The sequence below is a fragment of the Lepidochelys olivacea genome (assembly GCF_965140295.1).
Source record: "Lepidochelys olivacea isolate rLepOli2 genome assembly, chromosome: 5".
Lineage (NCBI taxonomy): Eukaryota > Metazoa > Chordata > Testudines > Cheloniidae > Lepidochelys > Lepidochelys olivacea.
The window spans coordinates 63,838,912-63,866,517 of NC_140415.1; the positions used below are offsets into that span (position 1 = coordinate 63,838,912).

A 27,606-nucleotide genomic window follows, 5' to 3' on the forward strand; every position below is an offset into this window, starting at 1 on the left:
TTCCTCCTGTTATAAATGTAGCCACTTCTGTGCTAGGTCAGATTTTCAGCCAAAAGTTCTGTGCCGATTCTTTGTTGTTGTCATTTAAATTCAATGTTAGCCCAAGAACTGGACAACATTGTAAATAATAAAACGCCATCGGGAGAGGGAAGGAAAACAGATTGTCAGCTGGCAGCAAAACATCTGGAGAAACCTGGCAGAGGTCGGGGGAGGGGGGAACCTGTTGAAACTGCTTTGCGTGCTCAGGTTATGAAGGGGCTGCTAATACCCAAATAAATAAGGGGTTTGTTGGAGGCTGGGGGGGGGAGGGGGGCTTTGATATTGTAACACACTGCCTGCTTTTGCGGAGGAAGTCTGATACCATGTCGTGAACAAGTGTGAGGGGGTTGTAAGAGGCAGGCAGCGTACATTGAGGCAGTGCTACGTGGGCCAGTAAAAGGCTCCTTTGTGCAAAGCCTCGAATGGAAAGGGCTGGCGCGGCCATGCCCAGCTGATCATCCAGATGTGCAGGTACATCCCAGCGGTTGCAGGAGCCCCTGGCAGGGGGCTGCGGACTTGAGGAGGCGGAGACACTGTGCTGTCTTCCTTGGGGAGGGAGCCGTTTCCCAGGCGGGAGAAGGGAATTATTGTGCGCTCGCCCTCGCTTCCCCCTCCCCCCTCATTTGTTTTCTATAGGTGGCGGAAAGATCCCGCTGTCATTAAAGGCACATCCCCTCCCTTTGTGCCGGTGCCAGAGACAGACAGTCACTCCGCGGCGGTGGGGGCGTGCGCTCGCGCGCCCGATGAAGCCGATCGCTGGCGGAGGTGTCATTACGAGTCCCATCTTCCAAGGGGAAAGGGGCTGCGCCCTTGCCCCTGCCCTCTAGCTCTGCGAAAGAGCCGAATGGCTCGGTGCGCTCTTGCTGCTATTGTTCCAGCTGGCAAGCGTCAGGGATGAAGGCACGGGGATGTTTGTGGTGAGTTGTTTTGCTGGAGTCGGGGCTCGGGGTTTTGTGTGTGTCGTCAATCCACCTGTCTTTAGTTTTCGAAGGAGCCGTATGTGGGAAGGAAGGAAAACACGCTAAACAATCCCGCCGGACATCTGAAATCACTTACGTGTTTGCAAATTACAAATTGCATCCGATAAAATAAACACCTCTTGCTCTACATTGTTTTCAACTGATGTAACCCTGGAGCGTTTCAAGGATACTGCATAGGTCTGCAGCGCTGGTCTACGTAGTTTTCACTTTTTAGCTGACAACGAGCACAACGAAGGGTCAGTTATTAGCATTTAGAGGAAGAAAGGGCACAAGGTCCAGGGGGCATTAATGGGAACTTGCTCCAAAGGATCCAAAAGCTAGTCCGTGAGTGAGAGAGTGTATTTCTGTCTTCCAGACAGTGCTGGGCTTCACTTCAGAAAGCTCTGTAGGAGCCCTAAAGAAGGAAGAAGTGGCTGGTGTGCTTCCTTTTTTGCACTGACAGTTTCTCTGCTTGTCAGTCTCATGGCAGCTAAATGCAAACTCAGGCTGCGTTAGGAAAACCAAAGTGTAACCGATGGCAGTAATTGTATTGCCTGGAAGGGGGCGGGGGAGTCCTAAACACTTTAGATGGAGATTGCAAAGGTTTTAAAGCTTGCTTGGGAGTTTCTGGCTAATGAGAGGTTAATTTTGTTTCGGAGGGAAGCTTGTGCTGGTTTCCTGATATAAATGGGCAGGAAGAGCATTACCTCCCCGGTTCTGGCAGGGGGTTTCCAAATGCTTTCTGCACCTGCTACTTCCAGGCTTTAGTCAGTGTCTGCAAAGTCCAGGACCACGTCAATATAGTGTCTAGGTCCAAGAAATGAACGCTTCCTAGGCCTTCAGAAGACGGACATAACGTTTTAAATTATCTAATATACAGGTCCTAATTTGCAAAGTATCCCATCCTCTAGGAGAACAGGATGCAGCGTTGACTCCAGCGATCCGCGCAACACCCTAAGGGATAAATATGATGTAAGTACAAAAATATTTAGAAGTCGATTTATTAAGTACTTATTGCTGATACTTCTGCCTTCCTTACACGGGCAAAGAAAGAATAGTGGGGAATATAATGACGTGTTTTGCAAATTGAAACCCCAGGTTTGATTCCCAGCTATTCTTCCTCCACACACACACCAACGTAATAAGCAGCATATCCAAGAGGATATTTGTGTTGTATTTCTGGAAACGGAGATTATATCAACAGGGGAACCGTTAAGGTATCACACATATCCTCCCTTTTGGAAAATAAACCACAGCTTGTTTAAAATGCAGTAATGCTTCTTGCATGTGGTTGACTTTTACCCAGTTACACGTTCATTTAATTTCTCTTTTTGCTGGGTCACTGCTTGTTTTGCTATTTGTTTCCTTTTTTCCTAGGGGTAAAAGAAAGCGAGAAAGAAACATCCGAGCCTTTTAAAAATCTTGATTTATTTTCTTGTTTTACATTTTCAGCTCACAGCTGGGACCCTCGTTTTGGTGATCTTTACTTTCATGGGTTATAACATTAAATGTAAACCTCAAAAATCCATGCAGACAAATCTGATACTGTTTATAAAAATAAAAAGTTTGTGTGGATTTCAATTAATTAGTAATTAACTTTCATTCGGAAGCACAGCGCACACTAACGGTGACCTTTCCATGCCAATATCACAGCTCATTTAATATCCTGACACTTCAGACTGGGAACAATTTTGCAGTGTAACTTTAAAAAGTAACATCGTCTTCCGCTGGAGGACTACAGATTTTTATAATACTAAAAATGCAAATACTAGGTATCTGAATCTCAGGCTTGACAAAATTTGCAGTTGAACATAAAGCACCTCAGATCAAAAATGTAGTTTCTCCTTTCAATGAACATAGTTACATTTCATGATTCAAATATTTGGAGTAACTCAAGAGCGCCCTCTATTGTCAAAGAGCCGCTCACAGAACAGAACATACGAGCTCAGCAAAAGAATTGGAACAAACCAGAAGTCCTCATAGGCAAAGCCTCTCACTGACTTCAATGAGAATGTTGCTTCAATAGGGATTTCAGAATCTGATTTTAAGCCCGATAAATAACTTAAGAAAAAAATGTACATTAAAACGGTAACTCAAAAAAGTCAACACAAGCAAGAAAACCAAGTCACTTTGAGTTTTCTTGGCGCAGAAATCTGCAGAACTAGCCTTCTATGTTTCTTTAATGGATCACCAAATGGGAGAAGTTAAGGATGGAGTGAAAGATCTACCTTTGAAATTTTTGATTTTTGTCCACTTAAGTCGTATGTTTTGTCGATTTTTTTTAACTAAAAAGAAAATCGCAAAGCATAATTGTGTACAACATCTGATATCAAAATTGCTCCAAAGGCAATGGTTAATGTCCCACTAGTGTATAGAACAAATCATTCCTATGTGCAATACTGGTGCCATTATGATGATATTTAGAGTAACAGCCGTGTTAGTCTGTATTCGCAAAAAGAAAAGGAGTACTTGTGGCACCTTGGAGACTAACCAATTTATTTGAGCATGAGCTTTCGTGAGCCACATCTGATGAAGTGAGCTGTGGCTCACGAAAGCTCATGCTCAGATAAATTGGTTAGTCTCTAAGGTGCCACAAGTACTCCTTTTCTTTTTATGATGATATTGTGGATGTAAAATGCAAAATTTGAATTGTGCCTTAGGGTAATCAGATCTTTTTAATGGGCACAACTACAGGACATAGCAGTGGGAAAGGACACTGTAAACATAATGTAGTTTAATATATAATTAGGCTCGCTTGATAAAAGTTAACTATGGCAGTCTTCCTAATTCATAGCAAATAGACATGAAAAAGTTACTATATTTACACATTTCAGAGTAGCAGCCGTGTTAGTCTGTATCTGCAAAAAGAAAAGAAGGACTTGTGGCACCTGAGAGACTAACAAATTTATTTGAGCATAAGCTTTTGTGAGCTACAGCATCTGATGAAGTGAGGTGTAGCTCAGGAAAGCTTATACTCAAAATAAATTTGTTAGTCTCTCAGGTGCCACAAGTCCTCCTTTTCTTTATACTTACACAGTAGTTTGTACAGACCTACAAACTACCATGTAAGTTGTGTGTGTGTGTGTGTATAAACAGATGAATGGATTAGTCCAAGAAATGACTGTTTATAAACTTTTTTTTTTGTTAATTTATTTTTGTGTGCCTTTGGTTGGGGTGGAGATATGGGGAGCGGGAAAGTGTATCACCATGGCCAAACAAATTTCAGTACAACTTAAGAAAAGGTGAGGGAATTGCTGTGGATCTGATCACTGCAAACTTCAGACCAAACACCCAGGGGTGCTGGAACAATTTTTATAGTGGGGGTGCTGAGAGCCACTGAAATAAACTATAAACCCTGTATATAATGGAAACTGTTTCAAGACAGAGGCTGCAGCACCCATACAAATATCCTTCATTATATGCAGCCTAATGGATAGGCCTGCTAGGATTTTTTTTTAAATCATTATTTAATTTCTTAATTATTATTATTATAAGCACAAGCAGCAATTACAAAATTTTGCTCGGTATGCTAACTCCTCAACACAAAGCAGTTCTTGGAGAAATGTTTGTGCTAATGAAAGAAGAGAAAGTGGATTCACGTGGTAAAGCAATTCATGAAGATCAGATTTCACTTCACACCTACCAATAACAACAATTCCCCCCTGTAGTTTGTGTGTATTTCCCCTTCTTCCGTCTCCTTGTCTGACTTTCCTCTACATAATCAGGGGCCTACTTGAGCGCATGGGAGCCAGTCAGCAGTTCGCCTACAGGCTACAGCAACTGCACGCAAATTAGCAGCGTTACAACTGTGAAATTCCTTATACTTAGTTCTTAGCGATGTCGCTAAAATCTAAGTTCTCCTAAAATAACCAAGATGTTAAAATTCGCCCAGTCTAGAGTAAACTCAAAGTTCACGAGTCCGACCTGCTTGTTTAACCACAGCATGCGGATGCAAGGCGTCTGTCACTCCAGGCTGATAAAGTGTTTCGATATTAATTTAAGGATAGACAGTCATCGGAAACTAGCTAAAGCCATGGTCAAGAAGGTGAAGTCATTCCCTCGGGCGGAGTCCTCCAAGACTCCATTGATACCCTCCGCAGCCAATCACAACCCCGGCACCGCTGCGCCTGCATTCCGATTAGGAACGCTGGCAAACCCAACGTTCCAAATCGGAATGCTTGGCGCAGCGGTCCCGGGGATGTGATTGGCTGCTGCGAAGATGAATACATCAGAATCATATGGTTTTGGAAGGCACTTTCTTAGATGATACAACGCAGGGCCAGCGAGATTCCTCATTTAGAGACTGGACTGAATTTGCATGCGTCAGAAAGCAGCATTTTGCGAGTCAGGGCTCCCAGCACAAAAGGGTTTAGGGGGCAGAGCACTAGAGTGGCTAGGGGGCCAGATCCCTCATCAGGAAGGAAGGGAGGTGCCTCAGCACAAGAAAGCGACCCAGGCAAGGCGAGAGATCCCAGCCCCCGAGCGGGAAGCCGGCAGAAGAAAAGCTCTCTTCGCACTTTTCGCTCCCACGGGGGCTGCCGTGCGCTTCTTGAATCCACAGCAGGAAAACGATAAGCCCAGGAGGCGGAGAAAGCAGGGTGGAGACCCGTCAGCAAATCACTTCCAAGCCTCCTCCGCAGTCTACCCAACTCCCTTCGGGGAGGAGGGGGCTTGGCGGAGGCGGAGCGGGAGGGAAGGAAGGAAGGAAGGGTGGGGCTCCTATGAGGCTCGCGTCAGGCTTGTTGGACGGGCGCGGCGAGCCAATGGGAGCCGGGCAGGCGGGGTGGGCGAGTGCGGAGCTGAGAGAGACTGATTGGCTGGGCGGGGGAGCGGTGCGGGAGAGGCGCAGGCCGAGCCTGAGAGCTCCGCGCGTCCCGGGGGTGGGGGGCGAGCCTCACTCTTTGTGTTTGTGTTTCTCCCCGCAATGCTGCGTTGCCCGGCGGCGCCCGCTCCCGCTCCCGCCTGGTCTGCTGACGGCCTCTCCCCGCCGTGGGGCTGAAGGAGGAAGAGGAGGAAGCCAGGAGGCCGGCTCGCCTGCCCATGCAGCAGCCCCGTCCCGCCGCCGTCGCCCCGCAGACCTGCATGGACGGGCATGGGGAGAGCAGCACCTTCCTGCGCCGCCGCCGGGGCTGAGCAACGCCGCCGCCGGCTGCACCCGCCGCAGCCGGCCGCCCTGTTTCTCCTCCTCAACGTCGGGCTGCTGCTGCGCACAGGTACCGCCGCCGCTGCTTGCCGTGGGCAGCAGCGCTCCCTCCCCGCCTGGCTGGGGCTAGCAGCCGGGCAGCCGGCACGCCCCGTGCCCCGCCAGAGCTCCTCGCCGGGGCGGAGCTCGCATGCGGGGGCCCGTTGTCTGGCTGGCACGTTACCTGTGCCCCCGGCCTGCTGCTGTCTCTCGTGACCAGTCGTTGCTGGGCTGGGCTGGGGAGTCGCTTTGTTTGGGGGGCGGGAGTAGCCTTAAAAGGGTAGCGAAGCCCCTGCTTGATCGGCGTCTGGGGGAGTCTGACTGCTCCCCCCCAGGACATAAACCGCCGGGAAACCCCCGCTCCCCAACCTGCCTAGCGATCGCTGGAGGGAGGGGAGCTGTCTCCGTTTGGGGAAGGGGGGTGCTGCTGTGTGAGCTCTAGACCCACGGGGCTTTATTGCTCACTGCGGTGATGTTTACTGAAAGTCAGGGCTGAGATCAGGTTTCTCTTTGCACCACCGCCTCCTCCGTGGGGAGAGAGAGGGAACCTTGTGCTTTTCTTCTGTTCCCTGCAGCTGGAATTGGGGGATGGTGGGAGGGGAAACAAGCTCTTAATGAAATGGCTTTAATTTTCTCTACCGGTCTAGATTGATTTTTTTTTTTAAAAAAAAGTTTCTAAAATCGCCCCTTAATACTGAGTGGTAGTTTCATGGTGGTTTGCCCTTCTGTTGTAAAACTTGATCAGACTGGTTAGTCTGTTTGGGTCTGTAGGGTTAATAATGCCCATCAGCTGTGTGCCATCCATCTCATTTGTGATGTACAGTTTCCTTCAGGGTTTATGTTTCTTCTAAAATATTTCTTAGGGGAGTTACATTCCTCTGCCGAGAAATGTTCTGATGTGTGGAGTAAGGGAGGAGGAAAAGTAAAGTTCTTCAGGCTGGAGGTGGAGTAAAGTTTATCCTGTTAAAAACTCATTTTAATCTCCTAAATCTGAAATTGATGATGAAGATATAGAAACAAGATTTTCAGTTGTTAATGGGAATAAATATGGTTTAAAGTTATACATTCTCTATAGCTAAGAGACGATAACTGAAGCCCGTTGCAAGAAGGTGTCACATGGAAAAATGCACATTGTGTAAGAAAGTCAGAAAAGTAAACGTCACTGAATCTGTCTTTGTTCTCTAAAATACACATTCATATTAATGAATTGAAATCATAGAATTACTTATTACTGTATTAGAGTTAGAAAAACATAGAAATTAAAGATCAGCCCTATAAAGCAGGCCCTAGAGTGACAATCCTTAAGAAGCAGAGATCTGTATTTGAAATCTTCTTTAGATTAAAAAGTTTTTAGAATTCATATGTAGATGAGAACTTGATCTTTTTTCCCTGTGCATGTGGAGAGGCTGCTTTAATGAGAATCAGAACAAATAGAAAGCCACATGTGGCTTTTAAATTGTTTCAGTGTTATTTTTTTAATCATTTTAGAGAACGAGGCGCAAACTTATCAGATCTCTTCAGGAATGTCTCCTAGAAAAATCTTAGTAGGTCTTTGACCACTTGTATCTCTCATTATTTGTGATAAAATTATATTACTTATTTTTAGATACCTAAATAATTCTATACTAGAGTGATGGGCAAAAGTGATATGCCCTGTTCATTTGAACTGCCCCTTAAATAATACAGAGTGAAAAGCCAGCCATATTCTACTAATAATATTTTAGCAAAAGTCCCAGGCAAATGATTGGAGGTTATGTAGAAGTCCGTGATAAAATTAATCTATATACTAGTCCACCAGTGGTTAACTGGTGGCATTTAGCTGAGAAGTTAAGCAAGTAGTTCTTTTAACAAAATAGAACTATCTTAAGAAAAGTTGGAAAATGTAACATTCCAAAAAGCATCCTCATTAAAGTCTATATCATTTTCAACCAGAAATTTGCTAGAGTGATGGCTTTCTTCTGTGAAAGAATGTTCTCTTTAGGTAGTAATTCCTCCAAAATATCTATAATTTTAGTTGAATTATTCACATGCATAAGTGTTTGCAGGACCGCATCCTTCAGATTTAATAAAGTCACTTTCTGACTGTACCTCCTGGCAATGATGATCCTCTCAGAGCACTGCTTTTGAAATGAAATGGTTTCTGCTTATTTCAAAAGCTTACACTGCTTAGCCAAGTGTAGTTTTGCGGGTGGGCAGACATGCTTTTATTATTGCTCCCATGTCACTTGCCTCATCACCATGATAGTTTACCTTACATTAATGACACTTTTGTGAGCCATGTTCTTATAACAATAAGAATGTATAAAATGTGTATATTGAGCCTCTTTTTTTAATCTGCACTGTCTTGGCATCATGACAGGGTTCACCAATAACAGGCGAAGTGTGCACTGTCGTCATAAATTCATGAAGACTGGATATTTCTGGGTGTACGAGAGTTAGTCGTTCTAAAGGAGGGTCATCATAGGTTAGGTGATGAAACTAATAATCCCATTTTCTCTCCCATCTCTCTTTAGAATATCAAATAACAAACAGAGTTAAAATTACTTAAGGGCTTGCTTTCTCCCTCACCACCTTGTGTCTTGTATGTGGTTTAAGAACACTTTTTAATTAGAATTTTGAAGACCACCAACCCCTGCTCACTCTGAAACCTAGGGGAACAAGCAAAAAGTGAGAATAGGTATAAAGAAGGTTCAGTGGGTGTGGAAAGGCTATTTAAAATGGCAAAAATACAATACCTTTTCTCCCTCACTCCCCTGAGCATGCACATATTATTTTCATAAATATTTCCACACTCTCCTTAATCCTCATATTTTATAATTTCAAACAAATTTATACACAGCTGAATTTTATTGCTCATAAAAAGAACGAATAGCCAGAACATGTTTTTAATGGGAAGCTGTTGATGCTTGGACAACTAGCTATTGTGTGAAGTCCTAAACTATATGTTACTAAGTTCCTTTAGCCATAATGGTTGTCTTCAGTTCTTTGCTTTCTTTCCAGTGTAAATATGACTTTTAAAACTCTTGTTCTCTGGAGTAGGGTTTAAAGTAGTGCATGGGTAGTAGCGGGACAATTTAGGGATTTTTCTAGTTTGAATTAGAAGAGACATTCCTTTTACTTTATTTTCACTGTTTAAAACTTTTAATACTCTAGGCTAGAGGTAAGCTTAATATAACTGGAGTGTAGGGTATTTAAACTAACGTTGTTTTTTAATAGGAAATTTATCTAGTTCCACACTTCAGAGTTGGAAGGAAATTTATTTTTGGGTGTAAGGAAGGTGAAATAATATTTCAGATGTTTCTTCTTAAGTTTCCCTAGACAGGAATGTTAGCTTATGAAAAGCTTGAGTGTTCATTAAAGGCATTTTCATCTTGAAAGCACTTATACCTTCCTGCTAAAATTTGGTGGTAGGTAGGAGTATCTAAATGCTGGATATAAGCCTATAGCTCTTGTTTTTTTAACAAGATTCACAACACAGTATTCAGTAGAAGATTACCAAAACTGGGTAATCTATACGATATCAATAAGTATTAATCTAACTTTCCCCTTCCTAATCTTTTCCCTTCTTTACACCCTTCCCTCCTCCCGGATGTTAAGTAAATAGACGTTTTTCACTTGTCTTTTCTAAATCCTAGTGTGTTGCATATAGTGTAAATCACCCTTGATTCTTCCTAGATTGTGAATTCTTTAGGGCAGAGATTATGGTCACAGCGCTCAGTATGCTATAGATGACACCAGAATATAAAAATAAAATGGTATGTAGATTACTAAAGTAAAGCACCTAAAGTAATATTTTTTTAAATAGATCTGTGTGTAGCTAGGCAAGTGTTGCACCAAAGATGTCTCTCTTGAAAGTTGGTTTCCAGTTAGTGGACACAAGGCATTCAGATGGAATACCTATTTGTTTTTCTTGCCCAAGTCCTCTTCACCTGGCATTGAATAGCTGATTAAGTTCCCCACTCAGTGCAATTTTAAAAATAGGTATTGTAAGAATGTTCCAATTTTATTGCTTCAAATAAATGTGGTTGGATGTTTTCTGCAGTACAGTATGGTGTATATTATATACAGAACCACGTTTTCTGCTTCTAATTGCAATGAAATCTGTCTGCATTCATACCTCCTTCAGTACTACATGCAGTTCTTTGTCTTGTTTTCCACTCCCCCAGGAGTTGGTCTGTGGTAAGTGTGTGCAGAGTAAGGTTAGAGGATTTGAAAGCATGACATTAAGGGCTGAATGGGCAGGGAAATGGAGGGTTAGGGGAAGCAGTTACTTGCCAGGATTGTAGTTATACTTCCTCTTCAGAAGCCAGGTGATCATGGCACCCTGTGAAACTAGTCGGTTGTTTATATGAACTGAAATGTAAGTCTGCCACCTGTATTTCATGATCTACTTCTGTTTCCACCCACACACGCCCTCCGTATCCCAAGTTATAAGGTGCTATTGCAATGCTTGGTTTCCACAGTTGACAAAACCTTAACTGTAGTTTTAAAGTGTAGTGTAAAGGGTTTTTTCATTGGTATAAAGAAAATGACTACTGAAGCACTAGCTGTGGCAGTGCCCAAGAATGAAAGTAAACTGAGTTTATGGCCTGCATTTTTTCCCTTCTTGAGGAGGGTGTAACTGTGATCTCTGCACCACGTGGGTCATTTGCTACAGTAGAAGACTTAATCTGTATGTTTAAATTTATAGCAAAATCACCTTTCTTGTCAGGAATATGATTTACCAACAAACTAAAACCTTTAACTAATTTGTCATGAAAAACATTAGAAGACTAATGGAGATATAATTATCAACTAAGTGATTAATTGAAGCATGGGTTTGCAATATCATCTTGATAGAATCTGGAGAAGAAACACTGGGTTTGTATTTGGCAGGATATAATGGTTTTTAAATCAACTACCTGCCATTGTTTTCATGGAAACTAAGTCACCTGTAGGTCACCTCAGCCTTTTGAGAGAGGCAGTCTATACTGCTACTTAGTTTTCTAAACTTTTTTCTTTTAAGCAATATGGCAAAAAAATTTCCCAATGAGAGAAATTCTCTGATGAGTAACCTAAAGGCTATTGTCTGTAGTGTTCAGGGGGGAAAAATGAATTGCGCTCTAAAATGTTTGATCTATCTCTCTCCCTTTTATTCTTGTGCTTAGGTAACTGCCAGCTGCAAACACCATGTCGAATCCAAAAGTGCACCACAGACTTTGTGTCATTAACTTCGCATCTAAACTCTGCTCTTGATGGTTTTGATTTGGAGTTCTGCAAAGCCCTGCGGGCATATTCTGCCTGCACCTATCGCAATTCCAAAGTCTGTCGTGGAAACCTAGTTTACCATTCTGCTGTGCTAGGGATCAGCGACCTCATGAGCCAGAGAAACTGCTCCAAGGATGGGCCAACATCTTCTACTAACCCTGAAGTTACCCACGACCCCTGTAGTTACAGTGGCCGCAGAGGAGCCAGAGAACTTCGGGGAGGGGAGCAAACTCCTCCTACTTACCTCTTTTGTGGTTTGTTTGGTGATCCTCACCTTAGGACTTTTAAGGATCACTTTCAGACATGCAAAGTGGAAGGTGCCTGGCCTCTCATAGACAATAACTACTTATCAGTGCAAGTGACAAATGTGCCTCTGGTGCCAGGATCCAGTGCTACTGCTACAAATAAGGTATGGATTGTTCTCTCTTTTCTCTCTTGCTGGCCCCCCCCTCAGTGTTGTGAGTGGAATTTGAAGCTTGAAGCAAAGAACAAAAATACAACACAGACTAAATCATTTAATACTCCTAGTTTTAGACTTCTGGGGTGGAGGTCTTTTGGGCAGTAGTTTCTTGATGCATAGATGCTCCAGAAAGCCTCTCTAAACAAAAGGACCTTTTTTAAAAAAATTTTAATGAAGGAACCACCCTTGCCTCATCAAAAATGTTTGAGATCAGAGAGTAACATTTAAATTAGCCATGGGTGAAACTGGATGTAAACTGCAATTCTTTGAGGTGTAGGCAGGGGGTGACAGTTCTAGCCGCTTTGCGTTAATCTACAAAACTGCAAGGTATAATAGAGTCAAGCCTCCAATGCTGTCCCACCCCTACCCCCAAGACTGGTGCAAATGGAAAGGTACGTAGGAATAGAGAGCTCTGAGCTGAGACAGAGGAGAAAAGAACTATAGAGTACATGTGAAAGGAGGAAGATGCGCAAAATGCAGCAGTCTTGAGAGACCAAATGGTAACTGAAATGGCCCGATGAATTTCATGAAAATTCAAAGCGCAGCACTTTGAAAATCTCACTTATCTGAACTTTATTACAAGTGACCCTTAAGGTGGCTGTTGCTAAAACTGGCAGTGTGATATGGGGAAATATCTGTGCATTTGAAATGTTGTATTGTCAGTTTCACTGTTGTTGCTGGTGCATGCCCTGACCCCCACCCCAAAGGGTGCTTACCAGTAACAAGAACAGAAAAGCTGAAAGGGAAACAAGTGAAAAGGCTGAAAGCAGGTGTATGCCAAGAGAGGGATTGGCATGGGCATGTTTGATGATGATCTTAGATCATTAAAGGCAGCATAGGAGCAAATATATCTTTGTATTTTTTTTAACTACAGAATAAACTGTTTAAAAGTGGGTGATATCAGAAAAAAGCTATCTTTAGAAATCAAAAAAAAAAGAAAAAGCAAGGTGACTGCCTTTAGTAGCACAGTGGTTCCTCATGGAAATGACATACAGTGGTGGTATGATAACCATTTAAGGCACAAGCTGGGGGAAAGTACCTTAACATTTAAGCTCTGCTTACCCTGCCCAGATACCACCACCCATAGGCTAGTCTTGGGGTGTTCTCATTGCAGTCGCTAGGTATAGAACTATATCAGGATCTGCAAATTTAACCCCAAGGCAACTATGCTGTAATGATGATAAATGAAGAGTAGCCTTGCTGTCAATTCCTGCGTCACTGTTCAGTTCTGTGATGGCATCTAATGCTGACACTACTGCGGGGAGATGAAATCTCTGGGTTGGACAGTAGTGGAGTTATGTAAGAGAACCAGTGCTAGACTGACTACTAAAAATTCAAAACCTGGGATGCATTTAATGAACCCTCATGTCGAAGCACAATCTGCATCCCCAAATAAGCCTTGAAAGAGACATACTTTCCATAATCTGCCTCTCAAGATAGACTTGCAGCTTTTTTTTTAAAGAAAATGCTTACTGAAGCTGATTCTTCAAGACACTTAAACATAGGAATACAAGAAGGGAAATATTTAATAGAATACAAAATACTTTTTCATACTAAGTTTTGCTAGGCAGCTGTAGAAAACAAGAGGGAGGTTCTCTTGGTAGGGATGGAAGGAGGAGAGAATGCCTAGGCGTGTATACAGCTGTGTGTATAGCCCAGGTGAAGCTATGTGTTAAAATAACATGTAAAAGTAATGTGAGAGGGTAAATTTCAGTAGCCTGCTGGGATGGAGGAACTTGTTCATTTCTAAGCATATAGTTCTTGTATTACTTCCGGTGTAAAGCCAGGGAAGCAGTATTCTCCTCCTGCCCCACAAGTCCTCTGGAGGAGTGCTGTTTGACACTTTCTCTTTATAATAAGTATGTTAATGTTAAAATCTGACCTAAGAATTCACCTCAGCATCCACAGGGATGTTTAATATGCAGAAGTAGTTAATAAGGAGCCTGCAAGAAGGCGTTCATTTTAGAATGTTTGAAAGTGGTTTATTGGCACCAGTGATAGATGCTGTGCAATACTTGAGGTTTTTCTTTCTTTGCCAGGCAGTCACATTTTTATCAGAACACCTTTTTGTGGGAGCTGGAGGATGTGTATCTACTGCACTGAAAGCATTGCAAGATATATGTTGTGAACTAATGCATCTTTCTGAGCCCTAGATTTATTTACTAAGCACAGACTCCTATAAGTGAGAGAAAAAGGCCTCTTAAGTTATCTTGTCAGTGCAGGATTGATCCCTACAATATATTTTCTATTGTCTTGTTCCATTTAGTTTCCAAGGAGCTTCCACCACTTTGTGGCAGAATTTGACTCTCCTCATAACGAGTATTACTTAGTTGAATTTTAAAACTAATTACTGGTGTTGCTGATTACTTAGGTTTCAGAAATTCACTTTGAATCTAACCTTTCACTAGTTACAGTTTATTTGCTGTATTTCTCTCAGCTTAGAGCATGAAAATAAGCTAGTCAGTTTCTCATCAACCTTACTTTCAGGACTGCATATGCTAGCAGTCATGCAGTGTTTTGGATTGCAAACAGTCCAGAGGAATGTTGTGGGTTTTTAATAAAGGAAGAAGAAGGGGAGATCGGGGGTGGGGGGAGAAGAATCTTTCTTTCCCTATCGGCTTTCAGTTTTGCAGAAGTTTGTTTTCAACAACATTCTGAATTTTGGATCAAATGCTACTTGATAATGAACTGCTTGACCCATTCCAGGGGGAAACCAATGAAAGGAGGAAATGGATGCTCACCTTGTAGTTTCCTCTGCGTACTTTTCTTGAGATGAGAAGGGTTTGGGGCATTACGTAGGATTACAGTGGATCTAGGGCGATGATTGGTCTATTTGATAGATTCTACCTGGACTCCCCCTTGGTAGCATGGCTCCCTCAAGAGCCATACTGCTATTGGTTGTGTCCACTTACCCCACTTTCCCTCCACCTTGACAGGCAGGTAGAGAGATGTGTAGCTTGATAAGCCATAGCTAGCTTACAGACTTATTCGGGGAAATCTCTCTGCAGTTTAGGAGATCATGGCATGTATAATGCTTTTGCTTCCTCTTTTCCCACCCCTAAAAACTCCAGAACCCTAACGGCAACAGAGGGAGACAGAACCTGCTGGGGTGGCATCCTTATGCCATTTTTAATTGGGGGCGGGGGCTCCCCCTGCTTTTCTTGCCTCTCACTTCTCTGTGGCATGGAATAAAAGAGCCTGGGGCTCACTGTTCCTGTCATTCCTTACGTGAAGGCTATTTCCTAAGGGTGGAAGGAGTGTGCTTATACACTTGGTGCTGTTGGCAGTTTCAGTTTTTTAGGTTTTTATTTTATTGCTTTTCATGATGCAGACAGCAAGGAAACCTTTTTCTTTAGAATTAATTAAATTAGAGGCATTGCGTAGTCTGTAGCCAAGATGGGAATAGTTGGGACATGTCATTTTGCTTTCTTTCATACCTAGTCTTGATTTATACTGTGCACATCAGTGTGGGAACCCAGTGTCTTTCAGATGGAGGAGGAAGGATAGTCCAGTGGGCTAGGGCACTAGCATAGGACTCAAAGACTTGGGCCCAAGACTCTGCTTCGCTATGGACTTCTGTGTGGCCTTGGACCCATCACTTATCCTCTCTATATCTCTGTTCCCCATTGGTAAAATGTGTATAAATAGTACTTCCCTCCCTCACAAAGGGCAAGGAGCATAAATATATTAAAGATTGCAGGAGCCTTATAAGTACCTTAAAAGGAAGACTCTACTTTTTATAGTGACTTTTTTTATTCTAGGGGAGGAAAGGTTTACTTACCACATCCTTTCAGCGAGTGGCCTAGATGCCAGTAATGCATCTCCTCTCCTCTCACCAATACTTTGTCTCCAAGCCCCTCTGAGCAGCAGAAAAGAATGGTGTAGAAGCACAGTCCCATCTGTGCCACTACATAGGTTAAGTGGTCGGTCTGTCTTGCATATATTTTGCAGTCTGGCTTCTGTTTTGCAGGAAGAACTTCCATTGTACTGAACTTGCTCTGCTACTCCCCTTTGAATAATTAACTGGAATGAGAACATATTATTATTATTATCATTCTATTGTCATTCTAAGAAGGACCATGAGATTGTCAGCCATGTAGAATAATATTGACCTTTTTGTGCTTCTTGCAGTGGTGTTAGTGTCTGAAGTCAGGATGAACTCAGTTTTTATTTTCAGAAAGCGCAAAACTTGCCTCTGTAGAGTGAAATAACTAAAAGGAGTAAAGTGTAAAAAAAAAAAAAAAAAAAAACACTGTATGAGCTGATAACTCCAACTTGATCTTGTATAATTGCCAACAAAGCAGATCCCTTCAAGAGGGAAAATAGTGTGCAAAGGAAGGGTCTGAGGCATCCTGCATGTTCAAGTAATTAGAGCAATCAGGCATGCAAACTGGGTAGTAACCTTGGTAAAAGGCTTGTTAGGCACCAAATATCCATTTGTGTGTGCACTTCGATGAACTCTCACATGTAGTCACCAGAGCAACTTTCATGTAGACCTGGGCCTCTGACTTCTGGAAAGGTTTTTGTTCATTAGCTTAAGATCAAGAGCTCCATCCTGAATGAAAAGAAGTTCCCGTGTATGTCTATGCTAAAAACGAGCATGCTGGCTCTTTAAAATCTAGCTGAATCATTGCTTGTGAAAGGTCAGACTGGCAGCTTTGCTTGAGACTGAAGTCATCTGTTTACCTTCAAACAGGTAAAGCACAAGCTTTGGCAGTGAAAGGTACTTTCTTCCTAGTACCCTCCCAAATGTGCTTCAACCTGAACCTAGAAGAGCCACTTCTAGTGTTGAATAATCTCAGCTCATTCAGTCTTTTTTTTTTTTTTTTTGGTTATTTGTCTTTGTGCACGGGGCAGGGAGGGAGGGATGGATATCTAGGGAGAAAATGTACTGGTGAGTTCCCAGCTCCCACACTGTCGATTCCTTAGGAGTGGAAGGGTATTGTCCTGGAGCCCTGTTTGAGGGACCCCATCTTTCCTTTCAGCTATGGTAATGAAGTGACTGCTAGCTCACAGCATGGAGTGTGAGCAAGAAAGCCATTAAAAATGAACGTTTAACTTCTTGAAGGCCCCACAGAAGTACATATTAAGGATCAGTTTGAGAAGTGGGGGGTGTGGCAAAAGCAGGAAGTTAGTTATGGGAGAAGTAGTCAGATGTGGTACTGAGACTGGTTTCGTGAGCAGCGGAAGAAGCAAAAGAGAATCTTTCACTGTGCTAAGAGCAGTTGCATGTTTCCTTGCCAATTGTATATAACGTAGAAAAATGGACTTTCACAAGAAAGGAACATCTCATGCTTAGAGTTAGCGGTGAGGTCGAGATCTCATCACCAAACTTACTGAGTACTTCTGTCAACATTATCAGCCTTCAGGGTTTCCCTTACTAAATGGCTTTTCTTGTTTGTTTGTTTTTTTGCCCCCCCCCCCCCACACACACACGCTCTGCTCTATAAATGTTCATGAAGATTGTGCTCCTTGCATCATTTCTATTTCTGAGGGGATAAAAGTGAAGTATTTGTTGATGAGTATGTGTGGAAAGTGCACAAAACAATTTTTTTTTCAAAGACATGGGTGGGGGGGAGGTAGAAAAGTTAGGTTAGTCTAACTTGGAGCCTGCTAACCTTGACTATGTTACTTGATTTGCTTAATATTGCTTAAGAACATAAAACTGCTGTTCTGGGTTAGATCAATGGCTCATCTAATTCAATGTCCTGTCTCGACATTGTCTATTACAAGAGTTTCAGGGGGAGTGTACAGAACAGGGCAGCTTTCTTGGCCTCCTGTCTTCTGGTAGTCAGAACTCCCTAGACATGGAAGCTATAAAAACTTGGGTTAACAGGCTCAAGGGTTAACAGGCTTAAAGGTTATCTAGTTTCATGAGGTCCTTTGCTGAAATTTTAGTTCTGTAACTTCTTAAACCAGTGCTTGGTGAATTACCCCAGTGCGTTAGTAGGACTACGTTTCTCTTCAGACGTTGCTCCTACCCCAGTCTCTTTTCATGGACTGGAAAAGAACCATACTAAATCAAGATACTACATTTCCTTCCAATGATGCCAATAGATCATGCACTTCAAACTGCAGATTTAAACACTAATGATAAATCTTAATTTCAAGATGCAAGAAGCACAATAGTGTTTTCTGCTGATTCAAACAGCATACTCAGCAGTCTGCTTGACTACAGAGCTTTTGCTAAGATATATAGATACCTCAGGTAGATAGAACTGTTTCTGGATCACATTTATTTGCAAGCCATCACTTACCAAAGGAAACTCTGTGGTAAAGTATATAATATTTCTTGTGGCACAAGGGTGATGCTACTTTCATGTTGTTAAATATAAATTTAAAATGCCTGCACCTTAGAATAATTGCACAAGTTTCTTATTGCTGTAGACTTTGTTCTTCCACATGTGTAGCTATCTTGTTACAGATCTGAAATCCACATGTAAGCTCTTCAAGGCAATTCCTTGTATTATTCCTTGTATTACAGTAGCATCTGGAGGCCTCAGTTGAGTTTCGAGCCAATAGTAGTAGTCTGCATGCAAAGGTGTAGTGAGATACAATCCCTGCCTCAAAGAGTTTATGGTTTAAATAGGCAAAGGGTGGGAAGGGAACATGTACAGAAAGATTAAGTGACTTGTCCAAATCACAGCAGGCCAGTGGCAAAACTGGCAATAGAACTTGGCCTCCTGGCTCCCACTGTGATTTTTAATGCTGTAAAATAATACTTAGTTTGGACTATTCTATAGCAATATCTAAATTCAGAATGATGGTTTTTTGGCCTAATCCCATACAGCCTGTGCAGGCAAAAACTTTGACTTTTGAAGGGGGTTTTGCCTGCAGTAGCCATAAAAGATTGGTCCCTTAATGTTGCATTCTGATATGTGAGCTGGGTTGTACTTAATATCTCTTTCTTGTTCTTGTGGGTGGGGACAATCACAGGGAATGAAATACTGAAAGTGAATGAACAGAGCCAGAGTAGTTTGGAGGGAGAAATGTTTAACAAAGGCATTGATGTTTTAAATGCACAGCAATACAATCCATCAATAATAAATGCGGTGGTATAGTGCAAATGTGCCAAATTGAGTTATTGCAGTATATGGATTAGTTTATAGAAACAAGTAAGCAATACAGATGTTGTGTTGAGGTTCACTCTTTCAGAGACTAAAATGTTTCCAAGGACACCAGGTAGAAGAGTGTGTGTGTAGGAGTTACAGAAACAGCACATTTCCTATAAAGAGGGGAGGTGAAGGGGAAATAGCAAATATGTAACCCATATTAGTCACATTGCTTAATGCACTCCTGGAAGGTGTTCCGATACTTCGGTAATGAGAGAGGTATAAGAATCTATATAGAATAGAAAACCAGACATTGTGGGAGAGAGGAAATGACTAGGAATTCCATGGAGGTGGTAAACAGACATAGTAAAGGAAGGAGGTGGGTGTTTAAATGTTGGTACTTGCAGTCTTGATAGTGTTCTCTTTTTAAGAGGAAAAACAGGAATTAATGTAAGCATGTGAATACTACATATAGATTTAAAAAATGACTTAACACTTGTTTGGGCTAATAGCTTGCATGTCTCATGCACAATGGAGGAGGTGATGCAATACAAGCTGCAAAACCTCATGTATAAAATAACATTTTTGCATTTGGTAATGCAAGCTGAGGAGCTAACTACACTAAAATTAAAAAAAAAAAAAAAAGCCAAGGTTCTAGCAGCAATGCTAACTCACTCATGTTGCACATACTGTTTGTTTTACAATCTGCTATTAACATGCCCTCCCTTCCCACCCCCCAAAAAATTGCCCCAATTCTGCTCCCTGCTGTGTGCATCACTCCCTTTTCAAATAAATGTGATTTTAATTTATGAATCTGAGAAGAGAATTTAGTATGTTTAATATGGCTGAGTTGGGTTCTTAAGGAAGGGGAGCTCTTCAGTTATCTTTTGGGCTGAAAATGTAACTACAAAATTAGTTACTGCATTGAATTTCCCTGGTTTTTGTCATATGAGTGAAAGTCTTTTTGCTTCCCTGTGGTGTTGCACAGTTACGAGTACTTAAGAACATTTTGATGGCTGAATGCAAGAGAGTTAAAGTAAAGCCTAATAAGGAGTTGCAGTACTGGTAATCTTATTAAAATCTCTCCCTCTTGAAGGGGAAAGATTAAAATGTTAGCTCCTTGTTCCAGTTGTGGAAAATTCAAGTGTACACAGCTGTGGAACGCTGCAGTGAAATAGCAGCACCAAACCACTCCAACTAAAGTCTGACTCCAGTACCGTAGTTGTAATCCTAGTCCAGATGAGCCCCATAATGCAAGTATTTTTAAAACATGTTGGCTGAAATGTTGTAGCTAACATGGATAAAAAGGTGTATAGTTTTATAAGTAAACGGATGGAGAAGCAGTAGCTGCTCCGTATTTGAGAGAACCCATAGAATCTTCCTGTATTTACTAACAGCTTGGGAAAGTTTCACCTTCAAAAACTTGGCTCTTCATGAGGTCTTTATGCAAAAGAAGAATCTGTTTTTTAAAGTAACTTTTTTGTGTGTTCAGCAAACTGAAAGTGGAGAGGATTTTGCTCATCCCAGAAACACATTTTTCTTTCAGATGAGACCAAGCAGTGGAAAGTTTGAGCCCAAAACATTGAGTAGAAATTTACGATTTTTGTACATAACCTTTATGTAACTGAGGCTGGTTTAGAGTGGGAATGGGAAGTGTTGTTTTGGGGTGGTTCATCCTAATAATTGCAGTAACTTTTGAGAGCACCACACATGCCCAGAACACTTGGTTGGCAGACTGACTTTGCTTTATGAAAGTGTTTCCTTCATACAGATGCAAATACATTAAGGTACTTCCCGCAGTTGGAATTCCTTTCTGGCTTTTTTTTTTTCTGATCTTTGAACACTGTAATAGAGCAACAGCTGTGTGTGGGAGTTTACTTGGCTTGCATCAAGTGTTATATGTGCACACAGTAACAAAAGGCAAACTTAGACGCAAAGATTTTGAAATGATGATTAAATATCCATCTGTTTTTAAAATACAGTTTGATGCAGCAGAGGGAGGGATTTAGGGTGAAGTTCACCTCTGCCCCCCACCCCCCCAAAAGTCCAGGAATGGAGTACTCTACAGGTGTGGGGTGCAGAAAATCAAGAGGAAGGAAGTTGGGTAAGGAGTATTAAATCCATCACAAGTGGGTATTCTAGCCAGTGCTTAATTTGTAATGAGAGGTGCCGAGACTCAAGCAATTTTTTTTATTCATAACTGATGCAGGAAGCCCAGGGGTGCTGGGGCTATGAACTGCCAAGCCTAGAGATGCCAGGGCTCAGCCATGGCAAGCCCTGGCACAATTTAAACACTGCTTCTAGCCCACTGTATCTCTAAGTGTGAAGCCTAGCACATTTCAGTGGCCATCTCTTTGCTAGCCAGTTTGGGGACATTGTGGAGACCTCAGAGAGTATATACCCTGCCCTTTCATAGCTATTCAGCTTGTGCTCCTTGTGCAACACCATTGCAGGACTGGAGTGGTGTGGAGGCCTTTCTCTCCCCGTGTATCAGTTTTACCCTTGATGAAGAAAGCAGAGTCCTAATGAGAGCAGGTGGGGACTGTTCCTTATTTCTGTTGTATCTTGCCAGAAGCAGAGTACAAATGTTGGTTTCCTTCTGTCACATCCAAATTCTCTGCTTGGTGAAGACCATGAGGAAAAGTGTCCCTCTGCACAAGCAGGACCAACTGATTGAAATTTAGGTTTGAGAAACTAGAGACAAATTACTCAGCACTTAGAGAAGCATTAAGTCAGTCATGGAGCCTATTGATATGATTGTTAGGAAATTAGCGTGGGTGATTATATGGAAAAGCAAGTTCTGTGTTGTCTTTAAAGCCATTTGAGCTGTTAACCTCAGACTCACTCAGGTGCTGGGCAGTCTTGCACAGAATTTTCCTTCAGCTGGGATATAAATCATTCTTCTCTTGCAGAGTGTTGAGAATGTGCCTAAAGAACACTACCATTGCTGTGCCATTTGTGTCCAGGGCCTTAGATTAAACTGTTTTTGCAGTATTGTATTAAAGCAGTTTTCTGGAAGCTTCATTTATTGAGGCACGGGAATCCGATGCACAGCAAATTACTCAGGAGACAGTGTCCAGGATATCTCCCTTCTGGGCTGCTGGACTGAACTAAACATAAAAGATTGGAAGTAAAGTGGAATAGTGGGCTCACTACACTAGACAAAAGCAGTGACTTTCTAAGGGGGAGTAAATACTTCATATATTGTCTGGATTTTGAACAAAATCCTTCAATCTCGGCTGTGGCTCAGGCGTATGAATGTCACAGATTGCTTGGCTACAGCAAGCTTGGGACCAGCTGTATAACTTGATTAAAGCAAAGAAAAATCATTGGAAAATTTCAGTCAGACAGTACCAGTGGCAACATGTGGAACTAAAATAGTGAATGCTCTGTCAGTATGTGTGAGAATATAATGCTAACTAACTGGGGCAGTTGAAACATTAAAACTAAATATTGTATTTTGAAGAGGGTTTGGACTAGAGAGAGGAGGTGATAGTAAGGGAAATCTTCTTGCTGTTAGTAAATGAAAGTGAAGAAGGGCACAAAGTTAATCTTCCTCCTCCTAGAAGGGAGAGGTGGTGTTCCGATTGACTGTACTCCAGCTGTTTGAGTCTTAACTCTTGTGTTTCAAAGCTGAGAGGTAAGAAACAAAAGCTGATGTGGACTAGTATGGGGCTAACTGAAACTAAAACATTCAAAGGCTGCTAGAAACTGAACACGTTCATATTGCTGGAAAATGTTCACAAACACATTTTGGAGTACTTTGAATCTCTTGGCAATGTACTTAAAATTGCTTTGCAGTTTGTCATTTTTCTCCTGCTTTATGATGTATATAGTTTGTCAAGTGTGAACATACAGATATTAAAATACTGCTTATTTCTGTATTTAAAAAAATCCTTAGACTGTTCAAGTCAGTATTTTTTCTCCTCTTCACTGTTGGAAGGAAACTGCAGACATGCCATTTATTTAAATAAAAATAAGAGCCCTCTACAGAGCTCTAGGGACCCTAACAAATAATGTAATAACATAACCTGCTTGCTTCCCTCTGTGAAGACTGGAGGATCTGATTTCTATTGTGTGATTTTTAAATAACAAACGTCTTAGATTTAAGAAGCCATTCGTTTGCATAATAAAAAGGCACAAACTTCTGGGTGCGCTTTGCTTTATTTAAGAGGTGGCTTGCAAAGTTTGCTCTGCACTTTTATTATCTTGTTCAGAATGGTGCATTTTTGTATAAGCCCACCTATTTTATTTCCCTTCTGCCTGTAATACATATGTTCTGTAGCTGCTAGTGGACTGGAGGTGTCAAATCTCCCAGTTTATAAAGGCTAAATCCAAACACTGAATAACAAAAAGCAGATTGTCAAATAATTACAGAAGAGTAGCTAGTCACTGCATGCCTACTGAATTGATGGCTGAAATAATACTGTGCTCTTTCTACAGCATTTTCAGGTTGTTGCAAGGGTTAGCTATATATTAGAGAGGGTACAGTGAATATTCTGTCCATGTTCACGTAATCAGTGGCACCCCTTACCCTCTGGTTGCTAATTGCATTAGAGTACACTCCTCTTTCAATGGAGAGAAACTGGTTGTACCACAGAAGATAGTGGCATGGGAATTATTTGGCACATACAGCTCCATGAGACTGAGTTCCAAAGTGTTAAGGGAGCATTAGGAGAGGGAGCTGTGGCTCTCAGTGATGTATATAGCCTGTTCCCTTTTTGGCCTCTTTCTGGTTGCTGTCCTCCTCTATTGTGGATTTCCTGCTAATTTAAGAATTCCATTTTAAGTTGCCCTCTGCTAGACTATGTATTAGGGTTTTGGGAATGGGTGCACAGTTAGATATACTCTGCTGTAGGAACGAATGATGGTCAGCATGGGCTTGATGGGCAGCTATTCAACCCTTGGTCATTCTACAGTGGTGATAATGGTTTTGAGATGAATTTCCCCTCTAATTTCCCTTGTTTTCTTCCAGATAACTATTATCTTTAAATCATACCAGGACTGCACAGAGCAGAAGGTTTACCAGGCAGTCACTGATGACCTACCGGCGGCTTTTGTAGATGGCACAACAAGTGGAGGAGACAGTGACACCAAGAGTTTGCGCATAGTGGAGAGAGTCAGTGGCAGATACATGGAGATGCACGCCAGGTACATCGGGACCACTGTGTTTGTGCGCCAAGTTGGACGTTACCTAACGCTGGCCATTCGCATGCCAGAAGAGCTGGCCATGGCTTATGAAGAAAGTCAGGACCTGCAGCTGTGTGTGAACGGCTGCCCCTCGAGTGAACGCATTGATGATAGTGGTCACTTACCTTTGCCCGTTATGGGGCAGCTTCTTCCACATGCTGCCTCCGCTCAGCCCCAGTCTGTGTACACACTGGAGAGTGCCACTACCAAATGCCATGAGAAGATGCTGGTGAAGGACATCTATTTTTACTCTTGTGTGTTTGATCTGCTCACCACTGGTGATGCTAACTTCACCGCAGCAGCTCACCGTGCTTTGCAGGACGTAGAGGCACTGCACCCCAGGAAAGAGCGCTGGCACATCTTCCCCCACAGTGGAAATGGTGACGTGGGCAAGAATAGCAAATTGTCCGTTAGTCTTGGACTTGTGTGCTTAATCCTTGTTGCGTTTTTGTAGGGTTTTTTGTCTCTAACAAAGTTTTAAAATATATATTGTCATAATATATTGAGTAAAGCTAAGAGTATATCTGTATATACCATGTATATGAAGGGATGTTTGTCTTGGGACACCCGCCAGATTGTACATATCATGTTTCTGTTTTACATGTATGTTGGATGTAATATTCTTTGATTGTATCAATTTGTTTTGCAGTTGGTGAAATGTTTTATAATGTCCCTGCATTGGGACCTCATAGAAAGCACTTTATTTTTTATATATCAAATATTTATGTGTGTATCTGGGTAATATGTATAATACACATGTACATACACCCCACCCAGTGCTCCCTCTAAGTATTACATAGTTTTACAAACTTTATATGTAAGTACTTTTTCTGTGTTCCTCTTCTTTCGATCCTTAATTTCCTCCCAAGACCACCAGTCATTCTACTGTGAATACAACACACTAACTTGCTGTTCTCTCTAAGTGGATCGTTCAGAACAGAGTCTGCTTATGATTTATACAGCAATGTGCCATAGGTAGAACAGTCTTGGGTGTTTGAAGTGTTCTCTAGCTCATTTGACATGTTTTAATTGCATAGCATGGCATTTGAATATTGCCCTTCCCTCAAGACTGTTAATTTTGTTCTGTGAATGGGTTGAAATTGAGGGATCATTTGGTTGCCTAGGCTTAAGGAGAGCACCTGACATTCTTTTAAATTTGCCTAGGTTAAGTGAAATTGGTTGTGTCACTGTAGGATGTCAAGGAGCGTGCTGGGAAATTTTGCCTATGCGCGCACTCCACACAAGCACACTTTTCCTTAACAGTCCCTGTCACAGCTGTCCACCTTCTCTGGGGCTGAATGGGGGCTTGCAGTTTGAATCTAATCAGCTGGAGGGGTGCTAAGTGACCTAAGAAATTCCCTTCCATAAGCAGTGCTTTGACCAAATGTGTTAGAATATAGGGAGAGGGGGATTTTAGCAGAGTCCTCATGCATGGTAGGGATAAAGTTCAACCATTGGGTCACTGAATCAATCTAGTGCCTTAAATTATTTCAAGAAAGAGGTAACATCTCACTTAGTAAAGATTTTTCAAGAGTAAAAATACACACATGTGCCACTCCCTCTCTTCTCTCCCCCCCCCCCCCCCCCCCCCGTCATGATTGCTAATCGGTCTAAGTGTTGTATTCTGTTTTTCCCTTGGAAACAGTTTAGTGTAGATTAGTGAGTCACTAGCATTCCAAGGGGTATGTCTACACTGCATTTTAAAACCTACAGCCGTGAGTCTCAGAGCCCAGGTCTACAGACTCGGGCTTGGGGGCTCACTCCGTGGCACTAAAAACCATAGTGCTCTGAAACCCACTCACCTCCAGGCTTCATAGCCTGAGCTCCAGACCCAAGCCTGAATGTTTGTGGCTATTTTTAGTTCTGTAATGTGAGCCCCAGTCTGTAGACCCAGGCACTGAAATTTGCTGTTGCAGGTTGGTGGGGGGTAGTTGTGGGTTGTTTTTTTGGGGGGGAGGAGGGGTGCTGTGTATACATGAATAACAGACTGGAATAGTCTTGCTTTCATTACTCTGAGTTCAGCAAGTAAACTTAACTAAGTGCTTGTTCGTTGGGTAGTGTGAGAGGTGGTAATTGGAAGTTAAATCGCTCCTCTCTTTGCATGGAATGATGAAGGGCTAGACAGATTAGGGATGGTCTCCTTTTAGCATATGCTGGGACTCTCTGTTGGCAGAGAGACTTAACTTGACACTGGAATGGGTGAAAGATTTACATGCCGCTTACATTGAGCTGGGAATGCTATTTTGAAACCAGTTAAGCTAGCTGGGTTTGGCTGGCCAGTGTGGAAGACAGAACTGTGTACTTGACAAGAACCCTGTCTAATCTGTTCAGACAGTTTGCCCCATCCTTTCTGCCTGCCCACACAGTTTAGACTGAGTTAGCTGGAAATGGTTTTCCAACTGCTCTAGGTAATGTGGTTTCTGGCCTACTGTAGAATTGGGTAGAGGAGGGGAGCTTTCCTGTTTTGCTGCTCTAACATAGTGTGTGTGTGTGTGGGAGGGGGAGACCCTTTGGTACACTGAGTTTAAAAGTATTGTGAAAATTGTGGTGGCTGAGCCTAGAGTTGATATCCCAGTACAAGTACATGGTAAATGATGCAGGTCTACTAGCTAGTTTCCCATACCCCCAGTCCCACAAATACTTGTGTATATACACTAGTAGTGAATTGTGAGCCCCATAGACAAGTAAAATTTCAGAAACGTAGTGCTTCCTTGAAAGCGTTTTCTTGTTCCTGCTGTGGGATTTCTTGAGAAAATGTTATTTGCACATGTTGGTTCTTGAAGTCCACACTAGCCAAAAGAGCTTTATTTAATGCCAAACATCTGGATATTTTGAAGCTTAGTGAATGGTCTCTGGGGAGAGCTTACGCTTAGAGGGAACACTGGTTTTCACAGACACTCCAAATGGCTCTTTTTTAGAAGGCTTCAGATTTTATTTTTATGCTTGGAAACCCCACAATGTGTCAGTCTTTGCAAAACTTCCTAGATGTGGTTCATGGATATACCAGTAAGTATATGTTTGTGTAAAAGAGTGACTGTGCAGTGTGTAAATACTTTAAATTATTATGATAGAAGAATAAAGTTACATACCATGCTGTGGAATGTTTGTAATGTGGTATTAGTGACCCCTGGTGGCTTGACAGAGAAACTTATGCACATGTAGTTATAGTATCTGGTAACCCTTAAACCAGAGCCCTGTATGTATTTTCTGCTAGTCATTTGCTGTACAAGACTGTGCTGTACACAACCTCCATGCTCACTTACACAATTTAATTTATAAGAGGCAAATAAATGTCTTTGCCTGTTATAAATTAGCAAGTGTAGTGAAATTTATAATTAGTAATGGCAAAACGGGCCAATTTAAATGAGTGGATAGTGTGTGGCAGCTGATATCTGGAAACATCCACTTAACATCTCGCTTACATACTCTTCTCCACACACAGTGCAGGGAACATTTGGCTAATTGTAAATCCAGTGG

General features: G+C 42.1%; 1 protein-coding gene across 3 annotated transcripts; it reads left to right on the forward strand.

The window, feature by feature from the left end:
• Positions 1-416: 416 nt before the first annotated feature.
• RGMB (repulsive guidance molecule BMP co-receptor b) lies at positions 417-27,389 on the forward strand. 3 transcript variants are annotated; one of them, XM_084628518.1, is made up of 6 exons: positions 435-510; positions 676-956; positions 1,879-1,970; positions 6,000-6,211; positions 11,328-11,836; positions 23,915-27,389. In XM_084628518.1, the coding sequence occupies exons 3-6, from the start codon at positions 1,966-1,968 to the stop codon at positions 24,581-24,583; spliced, it is 1,395 nt and encodes a 464-aa protein (XP_084484644.1). In that variant the 5' UTR covers positions 435-510; positions 676-956; positions 1,879-1,965; the 3' UTR covers positions 24,584-27,389. The 3 variants fall into 3 exon arrangements, 2 of the variants coding, with proteins under 2 accessions (XP_084484645.1, XP_084484644.1); XM_084628519.1 differs by having other exon boundaries at positions 417-956; positions 1,910-1,970; XR_014711695.1 differs by lacking the exons at positions 6,000-6,211; positions 11,328-11,836; positions 23,915-27,389 and adding an exon at positions 2,451-2,579 and having other exon boundaries at positions 423-956.
• The last annotated feature ends 217 nt before the right edge of the window (positions 27,390-27,606 follow it).

What these genes read in the sequence shown, in the direction of transcription:
- RGMB (XM_084628519.1), top strand. An exon ending in CGGGCTGCTGCTGCGCACAG is followed by an intron (nt 6,212 to 11,327) that starts GTACCGCCGCCG and finishes TCTTGTGCTTAG; the next exon opens with GTAACTGCCAGCTGCAAACA. An exon ending in GTGCTACTGCTACAAATAAG is followed by an intron (nt 11,837 to 23,914) that starts GTATGGATTGTT and finishes GTTTTCTTCCAG; the next exon opens with ATAACTATTATCTTTAAATC.